General features: G+C 42.4%; 2 protein-coding genes across 6 annotated transcripts in view; one reads left to right on the forward strand and one right to left on the reverse strand.

Moving 5' to 3' along the window:
• The window catches only part of OSTF1 (osteoclast stimulating factor 1), a 56,841-nt gene extending 51,001 nt beyond the window's left edge, over positions 1-5,840 (reverse strand). Inside the window, exon 1 of one of the 2 annotated variants that reach the window (XM_043486430.1) lies at positions 5,624-5,840. In XM_043486430.1, the coding sequence (XP_043342365.1) occupies positions 5,624-5,657 (34 nt within the window). In that variant the 5' untranslated portion in view covers positions 5,658-5,840. The remainder of the gene's footprint in view (positions 1-5,623) is intronic. The other variant, XM_043486428.1, reaches the window with a different exon arrangement.
• Positions 5,841-6,230: 390 nt separating this feature from the next.
• The window catches only part of NMRK1 (nicotinamide riboside kinase 1), a 37,962-nt gene continuing 23,281 nt past the window's right edge, over positions 6,231-20,911 (forward strand). For 3 of the 4 annotated variants that reach the window (XM_043486433.1, XM_043486431.1, XM_043486434.1), the window contains exons 1-4: positions 6,232-6,368; positions 10,724-10,777; positions 16,292-16,382; positions 16,670-16,718. In XM_043486433.1, coding sequence (XP_043342368.1) covers positions 10,749-10,777; positions 16,292-16,382; positions 16,670-16,718 — 169 coding nt within the window. In that variant the 5' untranslated portion in view covers positions 6,232-6,368; positions 10,724-10,748. Of the gene's footprint in view, positions 6,369-9,435; positions 9,581-10,723; positions 10,778-16,291; positions 16,383-16,669; positions 16,719-20,911 lie in introns of all 4 variants that reach the window. The other variant, XM_043486432.1, reaches the window with a different exon arrangement.

The following is a 20,911-nucleotide window of genomic DNA, read 5'->3' on the forward strand; positions in this document are numbered from 1 at the left end:
CAGATCACTGTAAGAGGCTGGAGGCAAAGCCTCCAGCAAGAGAAAAAACCTGGTCTAGACACCCTAGGGTCAGTTTCCAGGGTCTCCCTTAATTTGAATTTAAACTGCTTTCAGGCTCCCTGGGAAACAGGAGCACTAGACTAGGAAAGAACCACCAGATCCCTCCCCGCCGGGGACCCCAACCGCTCACCACTCCATGGACCCCCCTGTGGCTTGCCAGCGCTGCCACCGCCTCCACCCCCGGGGCGTCTTACACAAGCGCCTGAGTGGGGGCTTTCACTGTTCTGTCCACCCCGCAGCAACCGAAGCCAGGCACCCACCTCTTCCACTTCCTCTCGAAGCTACTGGCACGCCCTGGGCCCCGACACCCGCGCGGAGAACAGTCTGTCTGCTCGCCTGCCGATGGAGGGCTCTACCGGTGCGGCCCCGCGGGCCTCCCGACGACTTGGCCTCTGGCTGACAGGGCTGCCCAGGCCCACTACCCCTTCCTCCCAATCTGCAACTCGCACCCCCGCTGACCTGGCTCCCCTAATAAAATCAACTTCACAAGGGGGCGGCAGGAGGCAGAGATGGGGGTGAGAATGGGTATATTCTTTGGTTCCAAGAATATAAAACCAAAGCAATTTATCAAATTCTAAGGAAGCTAACAAGTTTTAAAACGCTCATCAAAATGCACAAATACGGAACTCTCCCCTAACTCTTACCCTAAGAGTAAGTTGAGGGATTTGCCTTGTAACTTTCTAAAAATTCTACAGATACTCAAACGCTGAGTGGGAAACAACTGGCAAGAATGAATAAAAAAGGAGGTGGCCCCAGCAGCCCCACCAGTGACTTGTGTGAGTGAGCTGAAGCTGTGACCCTCTTTAACTCACATCTGCAAACTAACCACCCGCAGCTCTTGTTAACACTGACAAATTGATACGCACAGAAGTAGATGGTTCACATGTGGACATTCAAATGCTCACTTTCTGTGTGGAGCAATAATGTTTTTCACAAACTGCGACACTAGGCTTTCTCTTTAATTTGGGACAGATTTCTCCGGTTCACAGTTCCGCACCAAATATCCCTGGCTTCTCTGAGAGAGGCTCAGGCCCTGTGCAGTCAAGCAAACATGGACAGGCCATCGTGTCAAGACATTTCATTTCTCCACATGTCAAACGACTTCCCTCTTTTCTGCCTACTAAATTCTTACTCAGCAGCATTGGAAACCCTGCTTAAATCTTCCCTCTTTAGCAACACCATCTCAGCGTCTTCAAGCTCCTTGCCTTGTACTTCTAGCCCTCTAACCACACTTTGATAATATCTCCTATCACATGTGTGGCAAATTTTCTGTGTAAGGCGTGCTCAAACATTTTGGGGAGGAAAGTAAATTAGAACTATCTCTTTGGGAGAGCATTTTGGACGTGTCTGTGAGTGTGGCAATGTATTTATACATACCCTCTGGCACAATAATCCCACTGCCGGGACTCGGTCCTGTGGATATACTCACACATTAAGCAACAAGGCTATTGTAACACTATTTGCTCTAACAGAAGAAATGACTGAAGTGTGGTTCATGGGTTTGGTTAAATAAATACAGTAGAGTACTAGAAAGCTGTTCAAAAGAATCAAAAATCTCTCTCTATACTGGTATCTGAAACTATTTTCCCAAGCTCATTTAATTTGTTTGATAATGTTTTTCCCCAGCTTTATTGAAGTATGAATGAAATGACAAACAAATAAAGAATTTTGACTTAATAGTTCAAATCAGCCCACCAAAAGGGTGTGTCTGTCCCCCCTCGCTCTCCCTCTTCCCAAGCCCATGTATTTTGTTTCCCATGGCCATTACGCAAGTGAAGACATATTTGGCAACGGTTTTCACTGGACTTGAGGTATGAGATGAAGGGGATCAGAAAATGTCACCCCAAGATGTAAAGATGGGCCAAAGGATGTTGAATGAGATTTGGACTAGAATCCTCTCATTCTAAGCAGGTCTGATAACCTTCCCATGTGGCCGGAAGCCTGATGTCTGTCTGACCTTGACCAATTCTTTTAAATGGCTTATTGATTTCAGTGATGGAAGTAAAGCGGCCTAAATATTCCACTGTCTTGGGAAAATAAATTCAAGGGGCTTTGAAGAAGCAAATGTCAATGTTTTGGGTTCTTTCATATTTACAGTAAAAACATCATAAAACTTCAAAGATGTCACACATATGCTGCTTATATAACACCTTCGAGAGGGAAAAGGTTTTCATCTAAAATGATCTGAAGTTTTGTATAATTTTTCCCTCTCTGAATAAATGAATCAGTTAAAGCTATCACTAGATGACAGCTACGGATGACTTTTATACTTTCATTTATAGATTTATTGTTCTCTGTACTACAGTTTCTAAATTTTCTATAACAAAAACATATTACTTCCTTTTTTAGCTATAAGATTTTTTGAAGCAAAACGGATAAGGTCAGCCATCCAAGTGCAGATAGGCAACAATCTAAGACATTATCTGGAGATACCTAAATCTTCCCCGTTAGTTTCAAGAGCTTCAGGGACAAGATCTTATTTTATTGTTCCTTGGAGCCCCAGGGTCTAGCACAGGGCCTAAAATATAAGCTGCATGTATTAAGAAGTGTTTAGCAAACGAATTTTGGATATGGCCACTAACCCAAACTCTGGGATAACCTCAGGAAGGTAAAAAAGGAAATGAAGTAGCAGGACTCTCCTGACAGCCACTGACCAGGACGCTGAAAGAACATTCCTTTGGAAAATGGTACCCCTACAGAGAATATGCCAATCACCCTGACAGATACATCAGCCCACATTATAGCTAAACGTCCACTGCTACTAAAATCTTCCCGTAAGTCCTCTGTCCTCCTTCACCTAGCTCCCCTCATTTCCACACTGCCTCTGAAATTGAACCATGCTGCTTCGCCTGGATCTTGCACTGCAGGAAGCTCTAAAGACCAGCATAATGATGTCCCACTTGTGTTTCTTGTAGAGATGTCCAGTCCACTGCAATACTTAAAGAGAACCCACCCATGAGAAGTTCATTTCAGATCTCACTACCACTGTAATAACTCTTCTCAGAGCAAGTAATACATTTTAATTTTATGAACACGGCAAATCTTAGTAATTGATCTGTTCTCTCTCTCTGCTTGAAGCAGAGAGCCAAATCTACAGGCCTTCTTTAGAAACTTCGAAGGACCTTACAACATGCATGTGTGTAAGATAACTTTCTCTCCAGTTTCCTCTTATTATTCTTCCCTCCCTCTATAGGACCCCACTTCCTGCATCTTTTTTTTTTTTTCCCAAGCCTAATTCAGGATGAGGCAGGGGTGTAAACAAACCAAGAAGCTAAGAATTAAATACACCCTGCCCTCCAATTCCAAGTTTGCTTTCCAATATTTTCACCCATCTATCTTGCCTGCAGGACAAGAAAGTAAATGTCAGCACCATCCTTTTTGTTGCTACAGCCGAGGGGTGCGTTTGCGACAAGAAAGCCTGACTGAGGACCAGAGACACTTTCCTTTCCACTTCCTGCCTATCAGGAAGGTTAAAAAAAAGTTACAGTACACACGAGTTCATGGTATGCTTTGATGTAAAGCATAGTAACATCATGATTAAGAGCTCAGACTCTGGGGCCGAACTACCTGGGTTCTAATTCTGCCCACTCCTCTCCACTCAGTGGCTAACCTTGGGCACGTTAACTTGATCTTTCTTGACTTAGCTTCATTTCCACATCTGTGAAATGGGAACAATACAGGTACTGACCTCATAGGGTTATTGTGAGAGGTAAATGAGACAACACACAGAAAGTGCTTAGATCAGGGTCTGGAGCACTGTAAATGAGACCCAGGACTATAATAGGCCCCTTCTGTTTTCAACTAAGCCAGGCCACACACAGTCTCAAGTTGGATAAAAAGTAATATTTCTCACTGTAAATTAGTACACTGACAGATTATTTCTAGGGTGATATTTTAGTTTGGATCTCATTTACAAATCAATGTGGAGTCTGAATAGTAGTCATTTTTAACCATTTGCTTTCTGATTTACTGAACAGAAGGAGAAAGCAGTAGGGTCAGACAACAAAAACGGTTCCTGAGTGTATTTCCAACTGGTCACAGTGTGATCCCTAAACCACACCCAGGCAAATACACAAAAACACACCACATCCATGCCCCTCCAGCTGTGGCACAGACGTCACTGAATGTCCAGAGATAAAAACCTCATGAATGGCGTCTCAGGACCTTCTTTGAAATAAAGTACTCTGCTCAGTTATCAAAGAATAACTCTGCTGTGTTGATGACCTGAGGTCCTGATTTATACACAAGTTTAGAAAGCTCCCATTTTCCACAAATACACTTAGAAGGCAAATTCCTCATCAGACTCCATTTCTAAAGAAACACAGACCCCAATCCTAGCCACGCCCCACCTTTGCTCACACCAGAGCCAACGTCCCAGCAAAGTCACACCCGGTTCACCAAAATTCAAGTCCCGGGTGACTGACCATGTCATATATGTGTGTGTACAGAATTTTCAAATAAAATGCCTTGAAACTACCACTGCATGATGGTGAAGAAAGAAAACTGGATGAGATGAAAGTTGAATAGCTTGACTAAAGTTTAGAAAAATCAAGAAAAAAATCAATCACTGAAAGGACTCTCTCTTAATCAAGGTTACTTTGAAACTGGATGTAAATAGATACATTTCAGCCTGTAATATACTGAAGTTACCTGAGATCAGGAAGAAAAAAGCTGAGAGTATGTCAGAGCCATTTCTCATCCATTTCCTACGTTTCTGTAATCACCTAACCAACGAAGGCATGAGTTTGTTACAGTATCGAACTGAAATGCGTCAGTCCCTTTTAAATTCTTCTTTCTGCATGTCCCAGAAAATATTCTAGGGATCGAAGAAGAAATGAACAAGGAACATCCGCCAAGAGAGCTGCTTTGAGGAAATCTCACCCTTTCCAGTTTAACTCGACAAACTCACAGAGGGAGGAAAGCAAAGGGCTTGTAGAGCTCTATAAAGTGACACTTCCGAATAGTAATAACAGATTACCCTGCCGCAACCTAGACTCTTCTAGTCAGGAGCTCAACTACAAGTTTCCTAAACGTTTTTCCCAAGATCTTAAGTTCAATTTGCTGCTCCCCTCTAAAGTCCCAAAAGAGACTCGCTCACCCACCCCACCCTATAAGCAGCGCACTTCCCGTTCGCTTTGGCCGGTCAAGAACTCAAACTTGACAGTGACACCCAGTGAAGGAAAAAAAAAAAAAAAAAAAAGAGGAAGTGGCTGAAGAAAAACCATTTCAAGACTTTTTTTTTTTTCTCCCCTAAGGGAGATCAATGGCCCTGTCTTCCAGGAAAGCGTCAATGGGACGTAGCCACCATATCGATGGGAAAGCTGAAGTGAATGACAACGCTGAAAAACCGAGGGTGACTCCTCTTTAAAAATGAAAATTGTTAAATTCCTCGAAAATCTTCTTGCGATCTGACTCCTGGAGCGAACGCAGCAACTCCCACCCTGGCGGGTGGATCGCGAAAGCGAGGCTCGGGGCCGGGTACGTGCCTGACCTGCCCTGCCAAGGAGCAGACGGAGCGCGGGGCACCGCGGCCGGCCCGGGATCCCCCGAGCACCTCCCTTACCTGGTTTGACTGGTTTGGGTGGCGGCTTCGACATCTCTCTTCCTGGAGCGGCTGATTCTGAAGACCACGCACGAAAAGTCAACCCAACGCGCCTCCAGCCGACACTCTGAGCGCCTCAGTTTCTTTTTGTCTGCTTTGCAGCGGTGCGCCTTCAGGAACCTGTGTCTACTCTCGGCAGCCCGACAAGCTGAGGCAGGCAAAGCGGCTCAGCGAAGTGCCCCGCCCCGCCCCGCCCCGCGGCCGACCCAGCTGTCCGGAGCGCGCGGCCCCGCAGACGAGGAAGTGGCCGCCGCCTAGCCGAGCGCTAATTGGCTCCCCGGCTGCCCGCTCCGCCGCGGCAGGAGCGCGGGCGGCGCGCACGGCGGCGCGCCCGGAGGCAGAACCAGGCGGAGCCGGACGGGGGAAGCCGCAGGCTCGCGCCGGAGCCGGCCTGGCCGCGCGCGCCCTGGACGGGAGAGGGCCGGACCGGGCAGGAGCGCGCGCGCGCGCAGGCGCGAGGCCACGCACGCCGGAGGCCCGCCCCGCCCAACGCCGGCCAGAGCCTGCTGCCGCGTCCGCTCCAGGTGGCACGGAACCTGGGTTGGCCATCTCTACTCTGGGCAGCCTCTGACCCGGAAGGGGCGCGGGGAAAGAGGCTGTGCGCCTCTTGGTTAACGAGCTTCGGGGGTTGCGGCGGGTTAGTGAGAGGCGCGCGCCTAGCGATCGCCTGTGCCGCTTTGCTCGGGAGCAGTCGAACTAGCGCCCGGTGAGTACCTGCCTGACTCCGCCGCTCCCCGCCACGCACACTTGCTGGGGCCTGGAGGTGTTTCCAGAGTGTTCCTGCGCTGGAGCCTGAGCCTGGCCGTGTCTTGCAAGCTCTGTTTATCTACCACCCATAAGTGGCCTGCCCAGGAGAAAGTGTTGTCCTGATGGAGTACTCTTCTCACGCCCCCTAATAATCCTTAAAATGGGAGTCGGTCTTCTGGAGACCATACAGGTTTTGGGGAGAAGTCACTGGGGTATGGGTGAGGTCTTGATCCCTACCGGAGGAGGCAGTCTTCCTCATCTAGGGTTGAGACTGACTAACGGAGGCCCTCGTTGTTGCGTGTTACTGTACAGCCTAAGAATGGTTTTCACTTTTTTTTTTTTTTAAGATGGATTAAAAGAAATCAAAAGAAGTAGAGTTTGTGGTACGTGGAAATTATATGAAATTCAAATTTCAATGTCCATAAAGTTAATTAGAACACAGCCACACTCATTTGCCTCTGTATTGTCTGCGGCCGCTTTCACTTCCTAACAGCGGAGTTGAGCAGCTGCCCACGAAACCCAAAACATTTACGATCTAGAACTTAGCAGAGCAAGTTTGCCCACCCCAGACCTAGCAGGTTGAATCTCCACTGGGAGGCAGGGGCTGGAAGAGACAAAAAACGCAGTGGGCGGAAATTTAGAGTAGCATAGGCAATATGATAAATCACTTCTATTTGGGGGGGAATAAAAATTGAGAAGAAAAAAGTTTACACGAGAGTCTATGTAAAATGAAGCTTCGAAGTCTACTAGGAATTAAGTGAAATAGTGATTCCAAGACAAAGGGGCAAGGGTTGTGTATTCGGACAGGCAAGCCTTGGTGTTTACCGAAAGGGAGCAAAATTTAAGAAAAAAAAAAAATAGTAGAAAAAGACTTCCCTATCACATAGAAAATAATCAAAATATTGAAGAAAATGAATTGAGTGAGAAGTCCTGAAACATTTCACTCTTCTAGAAAAACCAGGCTGCTGTTGAAACTGATTGAAAAAACTTTTTAGTTCTGTCGTCATCCATTCCTACTAGGGAGTTGCTAGCTTTTTTATAATCTGCTGATTCTGCACATGCCACCTGTGACCATTTTGCAGTTTAGTATCCAAAATGTACACTGCTTAGTAGTGAAATAATTTAAATATAGAGATGGAAATACCAGACCACATTACCTGCCTTCTGAGAAACCTGTATGCAGGTCAAGAAGCAACAGTTAGAACCGGACATGGAACAATAGACTGGATCAAAATTGGGAAAGGAGTCCATCAAGGCTGAATATTGATTGCCACCCTGCTTATGTAACTTATACGGCAGAGTACATCATAAGAAATGCTGGGCTAGATGACTCACAAGCTGGAATCAAGATTGCCAGGAGAAATATCTACAGCCTTTAATGACAGAAAATGAAGAGGAACTAAAGAGCCTCTTGATGGAGGTGAAAGAGGAGACTGAAAAAGCTGAGTTAAAACTCAGTGTTTAAAAAACTAAGACCCAGGCATCCAGTCCTATCACTTCATGGCGAATAGATGGGAAAAAATGGAAACAGTGACAGACTTTATTTTTTTATTTTCTTGGGCTCTAAAATCACTACGGACAATGACTGCAGCCATGAAATTAAAAAGACACTTGCTCCTTGGAAGAAAAGCTATGACAAACCTAGACAGCATATTATAAGGCAGAGACATTACTTTGCCAACAAAGGTCTGTCTAATCAAAGCTATGATTTTTCCAGATGGGGCACAAAAAATATGCCACCAATAATAAATCAAAATAACATCTGTTATACAGGAGAGCCTCACAATTAAGGCAGCACATGTACAACATCCTTTCTCTGCTCCTGGTAGTAAAGTGCTTTTTAGCAGCTTTGAAAGATGATTATAAGTTAACTCATTTGGTTTAGTTTTGTTTCTAGTTTTGTTTTTTTTCTTTGACTGCACCGTGTGGCTTGCAGGATCTTAGTTCTCTGACCAGGATCCAACCCCTGGCCCCAGCAGTGAAAGTGCTTAGTTCTAAACCATGGAGCACCACGGAATTCCCTCTAGTTTTCCATGGACTATATGTGTGACCTTGAGCAAGTCACTCCATTGCCTGGGCCAGTTTCAACTTCTGCAGAATGAAGGAGTGTGGACCATGTGATCTCTTAAGATTGTATCTCTCCAGGCTTGAGAATTTAGGCTTTGATAAATATTTTTGATTTTGATAATAATAAATAAATATTTTGATCCAAAAATAGGTGAGCTGGAAGCAAGGAACAACAAAATCTATAAATTTTTTTGTTCTTATTTTGCTAATTAAGGACATGAATCTACTATTACCTACTGCCAACATAATTTCATAGAAAAAAGGACATGTTTTAAAAATGTAAGATGTTAAGATTTAAGAAAGCTACCATCTCAGGATAAAGGGCAGCCTTTCCCATCCTAAAAAAGGATCGTTGGCAGGCTTGCACTGACATATTGAAAATAAGAATAGGGTAAAATATAATTCAAAAGCAGAAAAATTACAATGTAAAAATTTATTTTACAATACTCATTATATGTAATTGTTCCCTTGATACACTTTGGCAATTTGGATGGGGATAAATATGTTCAATATTATGCAACTCCCGGTAAAACTCAGATGTCCAACCTGATGTATTATTTTATTTCTGTCACAGTCACATTCTTGTCTCACATAGGCTAGTAAATGAAATTGGAACCTCACCTTACCCAATTGCACTCAATTTGGAATACCGTTGTTCCTCAGTATCAAGGGTGGCAGGGATTGGTTCCAGAACAATTCCCACCAACCCAGGAATGCCAAAATCTGCAGATGCCCAAGTCCCTTACATAAAATGGCAAAGTATTTGCATTTAACTTGTGCACATCCTCTCACATGCTTTGAATTGTTTCTAGACACGTAATCCCTAATACAATGGACTTGCTATGGAAATAATTGTAAATTCAATGCAAATGCTATGTAAATAGTTGCTGCTGCAGCAAATTCAAGTTTTGCTCTTTGGAACTTCCTAATTTTTTTCCCTCTAAATACTTTCAAACCAGTGTTGGTTGAATCTGCAAATGTGGAGCCCTCAGACACCAAGGGCCAACTATGTTCTGGAAAAGCTGAAGAAAAGCCAAGGAACACCAGCCCTCTCTCTACCAGATTTCTCTCCCTACCATCCCCACAGAGGGAGTCCGGACACAGGTCAGGATAGGAACTGGGAGGGCAGCGAAGACTAGCCACCATGTACCAGGGTGGTACAGCTTAGGTTCCTAATCATTCCACTAGAACAGTCAGGAGTAAAGAGCAGCCTCAGGCAGAGACAACCTTCTAGAACCATTGTGCTAAGGTTCCCTGCTGCTGGGTTTCATCTTCTCACTTAAAGAGATGACAGTGGTCCTTGGAATATCCACAAGAGTACTTTGATAAATCTTAGGGGGCCATGCGTGAAACCACCCTCCACCCCCCCAGACTAGGGGTCAGCCAGCAGTAGCCTGCAGCTAAAACCCAGCCCACTGCCTGAACACTTGTAACATTTTGTAATAGGAAACACTCATTCTGAAATCCAGTAAGGGAAATGTTATCCCAATAGAAAAGGAATCCCATTCTTCTCATTTGTAGACATGCATTACAAAAAAAAAAAGTACTCAATTATTATGTTTTGGCTTCTGTCAAAAAGTTTGTGGAAATGGTTTCTCTCTTATAAGTTCTTACATAATAACCCTGACTTTGCCTCTTGGCCCACAAAGCCTCAAATATTTACTTGCTGGCCCATTACTGAAAGTCTTTCTACTCTGGCCCTAGAATGAGGAAATAACACCCTTTAAGGGAGCACCCTTTAAATGTCTGGAGCACCCTCCAGCCTCTGGCCAGCAGTGACTTTTTCCCCATTTCAGAAGGAAAAAGAGGCCATCTCAGCCAACTCCTTGCCTTGGGGTTAATGGGTCATTCTTGGGTGACTGAGTCAAGCAGGTGACAAGTCATCTGCCTGAGGGGAGCATGAAACTCTGTAACATGCCCCCTGGCTCTGCAGCTCTTCCCTGCTCTTGAAAACAGACCCTCAGGGATGCGTGCTTGGCCATGGGGGCCCTTTTAGTTCACTTGACTTGGCTCTCGGGCCCTGAGTACTACCTGCCGTTGGCACTTAGCACGAGAGTATGTCAGAGAAGCTAGTACTGTTTGAAGCTCTCCCATAGAATGTGGGTAATCCAAGATGGGTAACCCAGAGTCCAGTAGCATCTTCTCCTTCAGCCGGCCCTGCTAAGTTAGGACTCTCTCTTTTATCTCTTTGGACACCTAAATGATATGCCTTCTTTTTTTTGTTTTTGTTTTTTATTTTTATTTTAGGAAGACGTGATTTTCAAAGCTAATTATGAAAACATTTGTCATTGGAATCAGTGGGTGAGTAATTTTGCTACCAATAGCTGGTCAAGATACTCAGGATGTCCAAAAGGTGTTTCCATGTGGATATGGTGGGAGAAGGAGAAGCAGTGAGAAAGAAAGAGAAAAGAAAGCAAGCCACTGTTGAATTTAAAACAGTTAAGTATTGGCTACGTAGATGCCAAGAAATGGGAGAGTTTCCTGTAAACAGAAACAGGAGAGTCAGTACACAAAGTTTACCTGCTTGACTTTATTTTCTGAAGCTGACACCAGCGGCAAGGCCTCATCAGATGCTACTTTGGTTTGGGGTGAAATATTCTCCACATGGCTGCTCCTCCAGTGTGACCTAGAAAATCTATTGTTTCTTTCCAGGTATGCTCAGTTTTGAACATGGGGAATGAGGAACCACCTCAACTCTACTCCTTTTTCTCCGTACTTTTTTATCTTGAAGTAGTCCTTATTGCTGTGGCGTGATTATTAATCATTTACCCCTCTCCTTCTTAGAAGTGTCCTAAATTATATGGTCACCCTAACCCATGTAACTAGAAGTGGGCATTCAAATAAGACTACAGCAACTTAAGAGGATATTATTTGTTTTGCTAGTGCATTATATTCATCTTTCTTCTGAGTACTTTCACATTATGTGTAGTCTAGTTAATAAACTAGTTAAGACTATTGAAATTAAAAGTTTGTAATGTGGGCGAGATCGTCATATTATTGTATTACATTCCTATAGTGAGTCATCAGTTAGAAGTAAAATTGAGGGAATTAAATGCCAGAACTTTGCCTTGACTTGCTCCCGTCCATTAGAACGAGGTTCAGTTTTTCTCTGCATTGGCTTCTGTTGTCCAGCCCTTGCTTTCCATGCTCACTGCCACCATCCTAATGCAAGCCCTTATCTTCCCTGATTCCAGTCTCCTCCTCTTAATCTTTCCTACATACCTCTACCAGTTTAATCTTTATACAAAATTTTTAAATTCTTTTCTCACCTGATGAACAATATCCAGTGGTTCCCAATTATTTAAAATGCTGTTTGAATTTCCAGATATATGAGGACCATCCAAAATAGTAAAATGTATTAGCGTCAGGGGCAGGCAGGATACAGGAAGGATTTGGTGGAGAAGCTTAGGAGTGTCGCCAAAGACTCCATTTCACTGCGTCTTCCTCCTTTCGAGTTCATCTAAAGTTGGCTCCATTATTTGGTCACCAGAGACCACCAGCAGTTCCTGGGACCTCATGCTGCTGCTGAGCCTAGCACTAGGGCAGGGACTTTGCTTCCCCTGGGTCAAGGGTCTCTTAGACCCGACCAGCTGTGTCACATACCCACAGTCACAGGCAAAAGCAAGGGGGCTGCCTTGACTGGTTTAGGCCAGTGTGGCCCTGCTCTGAAGGTGAGAGTGGGTCACTCCAAACCAGACCTTGGAAACGGGGTGGCAGGAGGGGGAACCTGGGGAGGCCACCACCAGGCCCACTACAGGATCCAATCCAACTCTCATTCCGCATACGTGTGAGTAAATTCCCCTCGTCTCGGGATTGCAGCCCTCCCTATGGACCTCTGGGTCATGCTTTCTTGTCATGTGCATTACTCCCTAAGAAAGCCTCTCTTCACTGTGTCTTCCTCAGCACAGGCCAGGATTTTGTTTTACTGCTGCTGCTGCTTCTGCAAAGCCCTTGCCAGACTCAGCTGCAGCTCCTGCCTGCCTTCCTCCAAACACACTGTGCTGTATCTCTCTTGTACTTAAAATTTGCTGCCCTGTGAACTAATTACCAGACCACCGACCTGCCTCTTGAGAAACCTGTATGCAGGTCAGGAAGCAACAGTTAGAACTGGGCATGGAACAACAGACTGGTTCCAAATAGGAAAAGGAGTACATCAAGATTGTATATTGTCACCCTGCTTATTTAACTTACATGCAGAGTGTGTCATGAGAAATGCTGGGCTGGATGAAGCACAAGCTGGAGTCAAGATTGCCGGGAGAAATATCAGTAACCTCAGATATGCAGATGACACCATGCTTATGGCAGAATGTGAAGAACTAAAGAGCCTCTTGATGAAAATGAACATTCAGAAAAATAAGATCATGGCATCCAGTCCCATCACGTCATGGCAAATAGGTGGGGGAACAGTGGAAACAGTGGCTGACTTGATTTTTTATTTTTGGGGGGGCTCCAAAATCACTGCAGATGGTGATTGCAGCCATGAAATTAAAAGATGCTTACTCCTTGGAAGGAAAGTTATGACCAACCTACACAGCATATTAAAAAGCAGAGACATCACTTTGTCAACAAAGGTCCGTCTAATCAAGGCTATGGTTTTTCCAGTAGTAGTGTATGGATGTGAGAGTTGGACTATAAAGAAAGCTGAGCGCAGAAGAATTGATGCTTTTGAACTGTGGTGTTGGAAAAGATTCTTCAGAGTCCCTTGGACAGCAAGGAGATCCAACCAGTCCATCCTAAAGGAAATCAGTCCTGGGTGTTCATTGGAGGGATTGATTTCCTTCCTCCAGTATTTTGGCCACCTGATGCGAAGAACTGACTAATTTGAAAAGACCCTGATGTTGGGAAAGAGTGAAGGCAGGAGGAGAAGGGGATGACAGAGGATGAGATGGTTGGATGGCATCACCAACTCAATGGACATGAGTTTGGGTAAACTCCGGGAGTTGGTGATGGACAGGGAGGCCTGGCGTGCTGTGGTTCATGGTGTCGCAAAGAGTCGGACATGACTGAGCGCCTGAACTGAACTGAACTAATTATTCACTTGAGACTGCAAGGAATAATAGTTTCTGAAGGATTCAAGGGGCATCCATGAACCTTGTGAAACTTAATGCTTGTGTGAAGATATTCATTTTTCTAGGGAAAGGTTTTATAACCTTCATCAGATTCTCACGAAGTTCCTTGATGTTAAAAAATGTAAACCCCCTGGGTGTTAGAGTTGGACTTTGTATCTCATCTCCAGTTGTTACCTTGGGCAAGTTTTTATGAACAACTTTTCAACCCTTAGTTCCTCAACTGGACAATGGGAATTTTAATATCTACCTGTTGCAGGAGGGATTCTCCACTTGTTAGAGTAATTACAGACAGCATTTTTTAACCCCTCTCTAGCCAGATGGCAGTGGTGGTGGTCGCTAAGTCATTTCCAACTCTTGTGACCCCATTGACTAGCCCACCAGGCTCCTCTGTCCATGGGATTTTTGAGGCAAGAATACTGGAGAGGGTTGCCATTTCCCTAGCCAGATACCATGTTCCAAATCCAGTGACCTCACTTGTTACCTGTCACATGAAAAATGGACTTCAAGTTTTTGTCACACTAGAAAAATAGACTAGAAATTGTGCAATTATTTGGGTTTTGTGAACAGAGGAAGTGGGCCCAAGTAGTCGCCCATTTCCTTCCCCATATCCAGAATTTGCTCCATCTGGACAGTCTGGTCCTGGGGCTGGAGAGCGCATACAGGAGGCTGTGAGCCTGCTGGTGTATGGTGGTTATGAGCATGCTGAAGGAGAAGAGTTGAGTCTTAAGATATCAGCTCATCAGGATGGTTGCAAACTAATTATAGGTTCGAGGCTCAGACTGGTTAAATTCTCCCCTCTCCCCCACCATCTCTCTGACCTGGACTGCCTTCTAGCTGGTCCATCTCCTCTGAGGCTAAAAAAAATGGGGTGCTTATTTTTCATTGGCTCCAGCTAAGTCGGTGAAAAGGAATCTGTTAGTTCAGTTACATGATCTTAACTAAAGAGGTAAGTCTAGAAAATAATACTTTTCGAGCCAGATTGCTCATACTGTAATAAAGCTACCCCTGTTTACTATGTATTTTAAACCAAAATTCAGAAACTGAGCTATGGGCATTCAGTATGGATTACAGACATTTTTGTTAGAGGGGGAAAAAATTCTCAAAACAGCATTTACTCAATACATAGGGTAAGCCCACCCTCCCACTCTTCCTTTTTTTCACATTTTACTTTGTTTTTGGCCATGCCACATGGCATGTGGGATATTTAGTTCCCCAACCAGGGATCAAACTGAGGCCCCCTGCTTTGGAAACATGGAGCCCTAAGCACTGGACTAACAGGGAAGTCCCCACTTTTCCATTTTTAAAGAGGTTGCCTATTTCCAACCCAATTGTGTGGACTAAGGTTAAACAAAAACAAAAACTTGTGAATCAAGTTCCTTTTACTTTGTAGGTATAAGGTATTTGGGTAATAATTGAATTATATCTAGTAAACAATTTTGATGAAAAAATATTAGATCCTTTTCCCCTTTCTAGATTATAAACATATTATAGTTCATCTTCCTGGGGAATAAGCACAGGTTCTTAGAAATACATGTACAGTCAGGAGTTTTTTGTATTACAGACATTTGACGGTATGGTGAAGTCTTGATTTCTTACAGTAGTGGTTTTAAGTGCACAAAATAAAAGACAAGAATGCAAAGGAAACCAACTGTGATAATACCGTTATAAAAATATTTTTAAAAGCAAATTTGTAGCATTGTGATATACGTGCTTCTTTGTTAACTCTCTAAATAGCACTGTCCAATGGTAAGTGTAAAAACTACAGTAAATTTGAAGTAATAATGAGTATCAGTGGTATTAATACAAGGTGTCTACTCCAAGTGCAACATGTTATGAAACTATCTATTTGTGATTTCTATTGGTGAAAAAGTCACAGGTACTATTAACAATAGTGTTGTTTATGATTTATATTTATAATGAAAGGAAATGCTAAAAATCTGTTAGAATTTAGTGAAAATAAAGATGTAAATTTCTTTAAAGTTCACAAAGACCTCGAATCTGTCCATAGACTCTTTAGAGTTACGTCAGCCCCAGGTTAAAAAAAAAAATCTGTTTGAGTTACTGAGTGGAGAAGTGCTTTCCACCCACTATGCACGTTTCTGAGTACCAGAAAACTAGATACATATGCGGAGGAGGTGGTCAGGGTCCCCATTCTCCTTGATGTCACAGTCCAGCCGGAAGAGACAAGTAACTGCCGGATGCAGTAAGCTAAATGGACCTCCCAGCCAGCCCAACCAGTGGAGACAGATTAGAGGAAAAGGAGGCACCCCACAGGAGATGATACAGTCTTGATAGGTGGGCTTCTAATAAGCCACTCCCCCACTTTTCTTCACTGTACATTGAGACAGAATCATAGTGAGCATGTACAGTTTCATGCACTTGCACTAAGATGTGCTGCTCACCTTCTCTGAGTACCATATGAACCCTGTAAATGTTTCAGCATAGACAAAAAATTTACTTCCAATACAATAGCTGTAATTTAAGTCTTAGTATTTAATATCACCCAGTTCACCTGCCCAGCAGTTAGTTACCTTTCTGCTCCATCCTGTCGTTTGTTTCCTGAGACCTACTTGGGCCTCCGGTTTTGCCAAACAAAGAAGTATCATCTATAAAGGAAATAATTCTTCTTAGATATTACATATTGTGTGAAATATCCTTTTTGTAGTGTCAATTTAAAATATTTTATGTTCTTTTAATGCACCTTCCTGCTCAGTATTCTCTGTTTTTTTTTCTTTTTTCGGTTCAGTGTGACAAATGGTGGGAAGACAACACTGGCTAAGAATTTGCAGAAACACCTTCCAAACTGCAGTGTCCTATCTCAGGATGATTTTTTTAAGGTATCCATGAAACTTCCCAAATAATTTATTTAAATCGAAGCAGTTATAATAGCAGTGTTACTTGAATTACATCCAAAATCCTTTGCTAAGTGATTGAGCTTTTGTAGTGAAGACAGGCTCAACGCAGTAGTGTTACTGATCCAGCAGATGGCACACTTGTGGGAGCTAATCTTTGATTTTATTTCTCCTCATCACCAAAGCATTTGTTAAAGGTTTGTTACCTCCTCCTTCTATGACTGTATTATTTCTGCACTGAAGTTTTTATGGGTACTTTATTGTTTTTCCAGCCAGAGTCTGAGATAGAGACAGATGAAAATGGATTTCTGCAGTATGATGGTAAGTAGATGAGCTTACAGAACATCCTGTGCTAATGTTCATTCCTTTTTCAAACCCGAATAACTTTGCTGTCGCTGAAGAGAGTCTCAGAATAAGTTTAAATATGTTGCTTTACTTTAAGCATGCTTTTGTAAGGGTTTCTGATACATGTTCAGCTGTTTAAATAAATGAAACCCTTTCCCCTGTTTTATGGTTAAAACTGAAAACATTGGAACAATAGATTTTTCTTTTGAAGGTGGGGCAAGGTAGGTCTCTGTTGTTCTGATCCCTCCATAGGACACAAACAGCTACCTAGACAATCATCTGTATCCCATCTTGCCTAGGTCAAACTCAGGACTATGTGTCTCCTGACCTTACTTTCCCAGTGACCTAAGTACTGGGTCTTGTCACTGCTCAAAAAAGATTAGTAAATATTTTTTAGATGGATTCACTTCAACCCCTTAACCACTCTAACACTGCTTTGAAGCCAATAGGGTAAAGTCCATCAGAAAAGCATCTACTTATACCTTTAAAGGAATATCATGCTAGTAAACCATATTTAATGGTCTTGTCAACTTTTAATAAGATCATTGAGTACTTATGCAAACTAGCTCTCTTAAAGAGCCATGAGATATGTTCCTTATTTTTAACTTTGAGAACCTGGGAGGGAAAATGTTGTGTAGTCAGTTCTTAGAGAAACATAATAGCTTTAAGAGAGGCAAAATCCTTGACTCTCTGCTCTTGTGTCTTGAGACAGTATATTTTTTTTCTTCTCTTCCCCTCTTCTATTGGTTAGTGAGCAAGATTATTACAAAGTAAGAGTTAAGCAAGGAAAAAATATCTTCAATAGTTGACAAAGATTTATTCCTAATTTAAATCAGTTCTTACAAACTGAAAAGAAAAACACTAATATCTCAAATGAAAAATGTCCAATAATGTGAATGAGTTATTCACAGAAGCATATGGTTACTTGATTAATGAATGTACGATAAAAAGTCAACCTCAAAAGTAGTTAAAGAATTAAACTTATTTTTTCCCACTTACCTAATGAATAGATTTTTGAAGCAATAATAATTAATAATGGCATGGGCCCATTAAAATAACTTATAGGTGGATTATTAATTGGTACAATATTTTTTGAAAAGGAGGTTGAGCATATGTCCCAAAGACCTTAAAATATTCATGCCGTATGTTCAAGTGTCCCACCTCCAGGAATCTATCTTAAGCAGAATTCTGAGCTCTTTAGGTAAATGTACAAGTTTAAGGTAAGTCAAGGTAATGTTGAAATCTTTATAACTACCAAAAGAATAGTTTTAAAGTATATAGCTATCACATTTATAAATAGATGGAATCATTAAAATATAGCTGATAAATATAAAAGAAGTAAAAAATAGAGAACTAAAATATCAAAGGATGGTGCAAAAATAGAAGATGGCATAAGATGATAGCTTTAAATCAAATATATCAGTAGCTATATTAAGTTAAATCAACTAAACATGTTAACAGGTTGTCAGACTTTGGATTTTTTAAGTCTTAATACATTTCAATGTATTGAAGTAATACAGAGATATATTCTAATTACAGAGAACTGAATTAGAAATCAATAGCAGAAGAGTAAGTAGAAAACTCCAAAGTGTTTGAAAATTAATCAGTGGTTTTTTTCTGATTTTTAAAAACTTTTTGTTATGGAAAATTTTAAGCAGATACAAAAGGAGGCCAAAAAAGTATAATGAACTCTCATGAACTCACCATTCTGCTTTTAAAATGATGAACTCTTGGCCAATTATATTTTGTCTATACCCTCACCCGCTTTCTCCTTCTGTATTATTTTGAAGCAGATCCCAGACATCATCATATTTTATCTGAAGCAAGACGCTTCATTATATCCCATGGGTCAAAGAACAAATCACAATGAAAATTAGAAAATATTTTTAACTAAATGTAAAGAAAATATATTAAAATTAATGGTACTTCTTGTTCTACCCAAGATGGCTTGGCCCCATTACTTACTATTCCTCCCTCTTATAACTAAAAACCCTGGATAGAATACAACAAACAAAGACTCTGAAAGATGAAGAGAACATATTGACTAGGATCTTGAGGAATGACATTGCTGTGAGTTCCCTGGGCACTTTTTTTTTTTTTTTTTTTTTTTGCCTGTCATATATATCTGGAAAAGGATGGTAGAGAAGTGTGCTACATGGAACCATCAATAGGTACAACTAAAAACCCCCAAGAACTCTGTTCCTTTCAGTTCAGTTCACTTTGGTCGCTCAGTCATGTCTGACTCTTTGCAACCCCATGGACTATAGCACGCCAGACTTCACTGTGGGTCACCAACTCCCAGAGCTTACTCAGACTCATGTCCATTGAGTTGGTGATGCCATCCAACCATCTCATCCTCTGTCATCCCCTTCTCCTCCCACCTTAAATCTTTCCCAGCATCAGGGTCTTTTCAAATGAGTGAGTTCTTCACATCAGATGGCCAAAGGATTGGAGCTACAGCTTCAGCATCAGTCCTTCCAATAAATATTCAGGACTGATTTCCTTTAGGATGGACTGGTTGGATCTCCTTACTGTCCAAGGGACTCTCAAGAGTCTTCTCCAACACCGCAGTTCAAAAGCATCAATTCTTCTGCACTCAGCTTTCTTTATAGTCCAACTCTCACATCCATACATGACTACTGGAAAAACTATAGCTTTGACTAGATGGACCTTTGTTGGCTTTTTAATTTGCTGTCTAGGTAGGTCATAACTTAACTTCCAAGGAGTAAGCGTCTTTTAACTTCATTGCTGCAATCACCATCTGCAGTGATTTTGGAGCCCAAAAAAATAAAGTCAGCCACTGTTTCCACTGTTTCCCCATCTATTTCCCATGAAGTGATGGGACCGGATGCCATGATCTTAGTTTTCTGAATGTTGAGCTTTAAGCCAACTTTTTCACTCTCCTCCTTCACTTTCATTAAGAGGCTCTTTAGTTCCTCTTCACTTTCTGCCATAAGGGTGTGTCATCTGCATATCTGAGGTTATGATATTTCTCCTGGCAATCTTGATTCCAGCTTGTGCTTCTCCAGCCCAGCGTCTCTCATGATGTACTCTGCATATAAGTTACAATAAGCAGGGTGACAATATACAGCCTTAACATACTCCTTTTCCTATTTGGAACCAGTCTGTTGTTCCATGTCCATTTCTAACTGTTGCTTCCTGACCTGCATACAGGTTTCTCAGGAGGCAGGTCAGGTGGTCTGGTATTCCCATCTCTTTCAGAATTTTCCACAGTTTATTGTGATCCACACAGTCAAAGGCTTTGGCATAGTGAATAAGGCAAAAATAGATGTTTTTCTGGAACTCTCTTGCTTTTCCAATGATCCAGCGGATGTTGGCAATTTGATCTCTGGTTCCTCTGCCTTTTCTAAAACCAGCTTGAACATCTGGAAGTTCTCGGTTCACGTATTGCTGAAGCCTGGCTTGGAGAATTTTGAGCATTACTTTACTAGCGTGTGAGATGCGTGCAATTGTGCAGTAGTTTGAGCATTCTTTGGGATTGCCTTTCTTAGGGATTGGAATGAAAACTGACCTTTTCCAGTCCTGTGGCCATGGCTGAGTTTTCCAAATTTGCTGGCATATTGAGTGCAGCACTTTCATAGCATCATCTTTCAGGATTTGAAATAGCTCAACTGGAATTCCATCACCATGGAACTAGCTTTGTTCATAGTGATGCTTCCTAAGGCCCGCTTGACTTCACATTCCAGGATGTCTGGCTCTAGGTGAGTGATCACACCATCATGATTATCTGGCTCGTGAAGATCTTCTTTGTACAGTTCTTCTGTGTATTGTCATCTCTTCTTAATATCTTCTGCTTCTGATAGGTCCCTACCATTTCTGTCCTTTATTGTGCCCATCTTTGTATGAAATGTTCCCTTGTTACCTCTAATTTTCTTGAAGAGATCTCTAGTCTTCCCCATTCTATTGTTTTCCTCTATTTCTTTGCATTGATCGCTGAGGAAGGCTTTCTTATCTCTCCTGGCTATTCTTTGGAACTCTGCATTCAAATGGGAATATCTTTCCTTTTCTCCTTTGGTTTTCACTTCCCTTGTTTTTGCAGCTATTTGTAAGGCCTCCTCAGACAGCCATTTTGCTTTTTTGCATTTCTTTTCCATGGGGATGGTCTTGATTCCTGTCTCCTGTACAGTGTCACGAACCTCCATCCATAG

Source organism: Cervus canadensis, chromosome 14 (assembly GCF_019320065.1).
Source record: "Cervus canadensis isolate Bull #8, Minnesota chromosome 14, ASM1932006v1, whole genome shotgun sequence".
Taxonomy (NCBI): domain Eukaryota; kingdom Metazoa; phylum Chordata; class Mammalia; order Artiodactyla; family Cervidae; genus Cervus; species Cervus canadensis.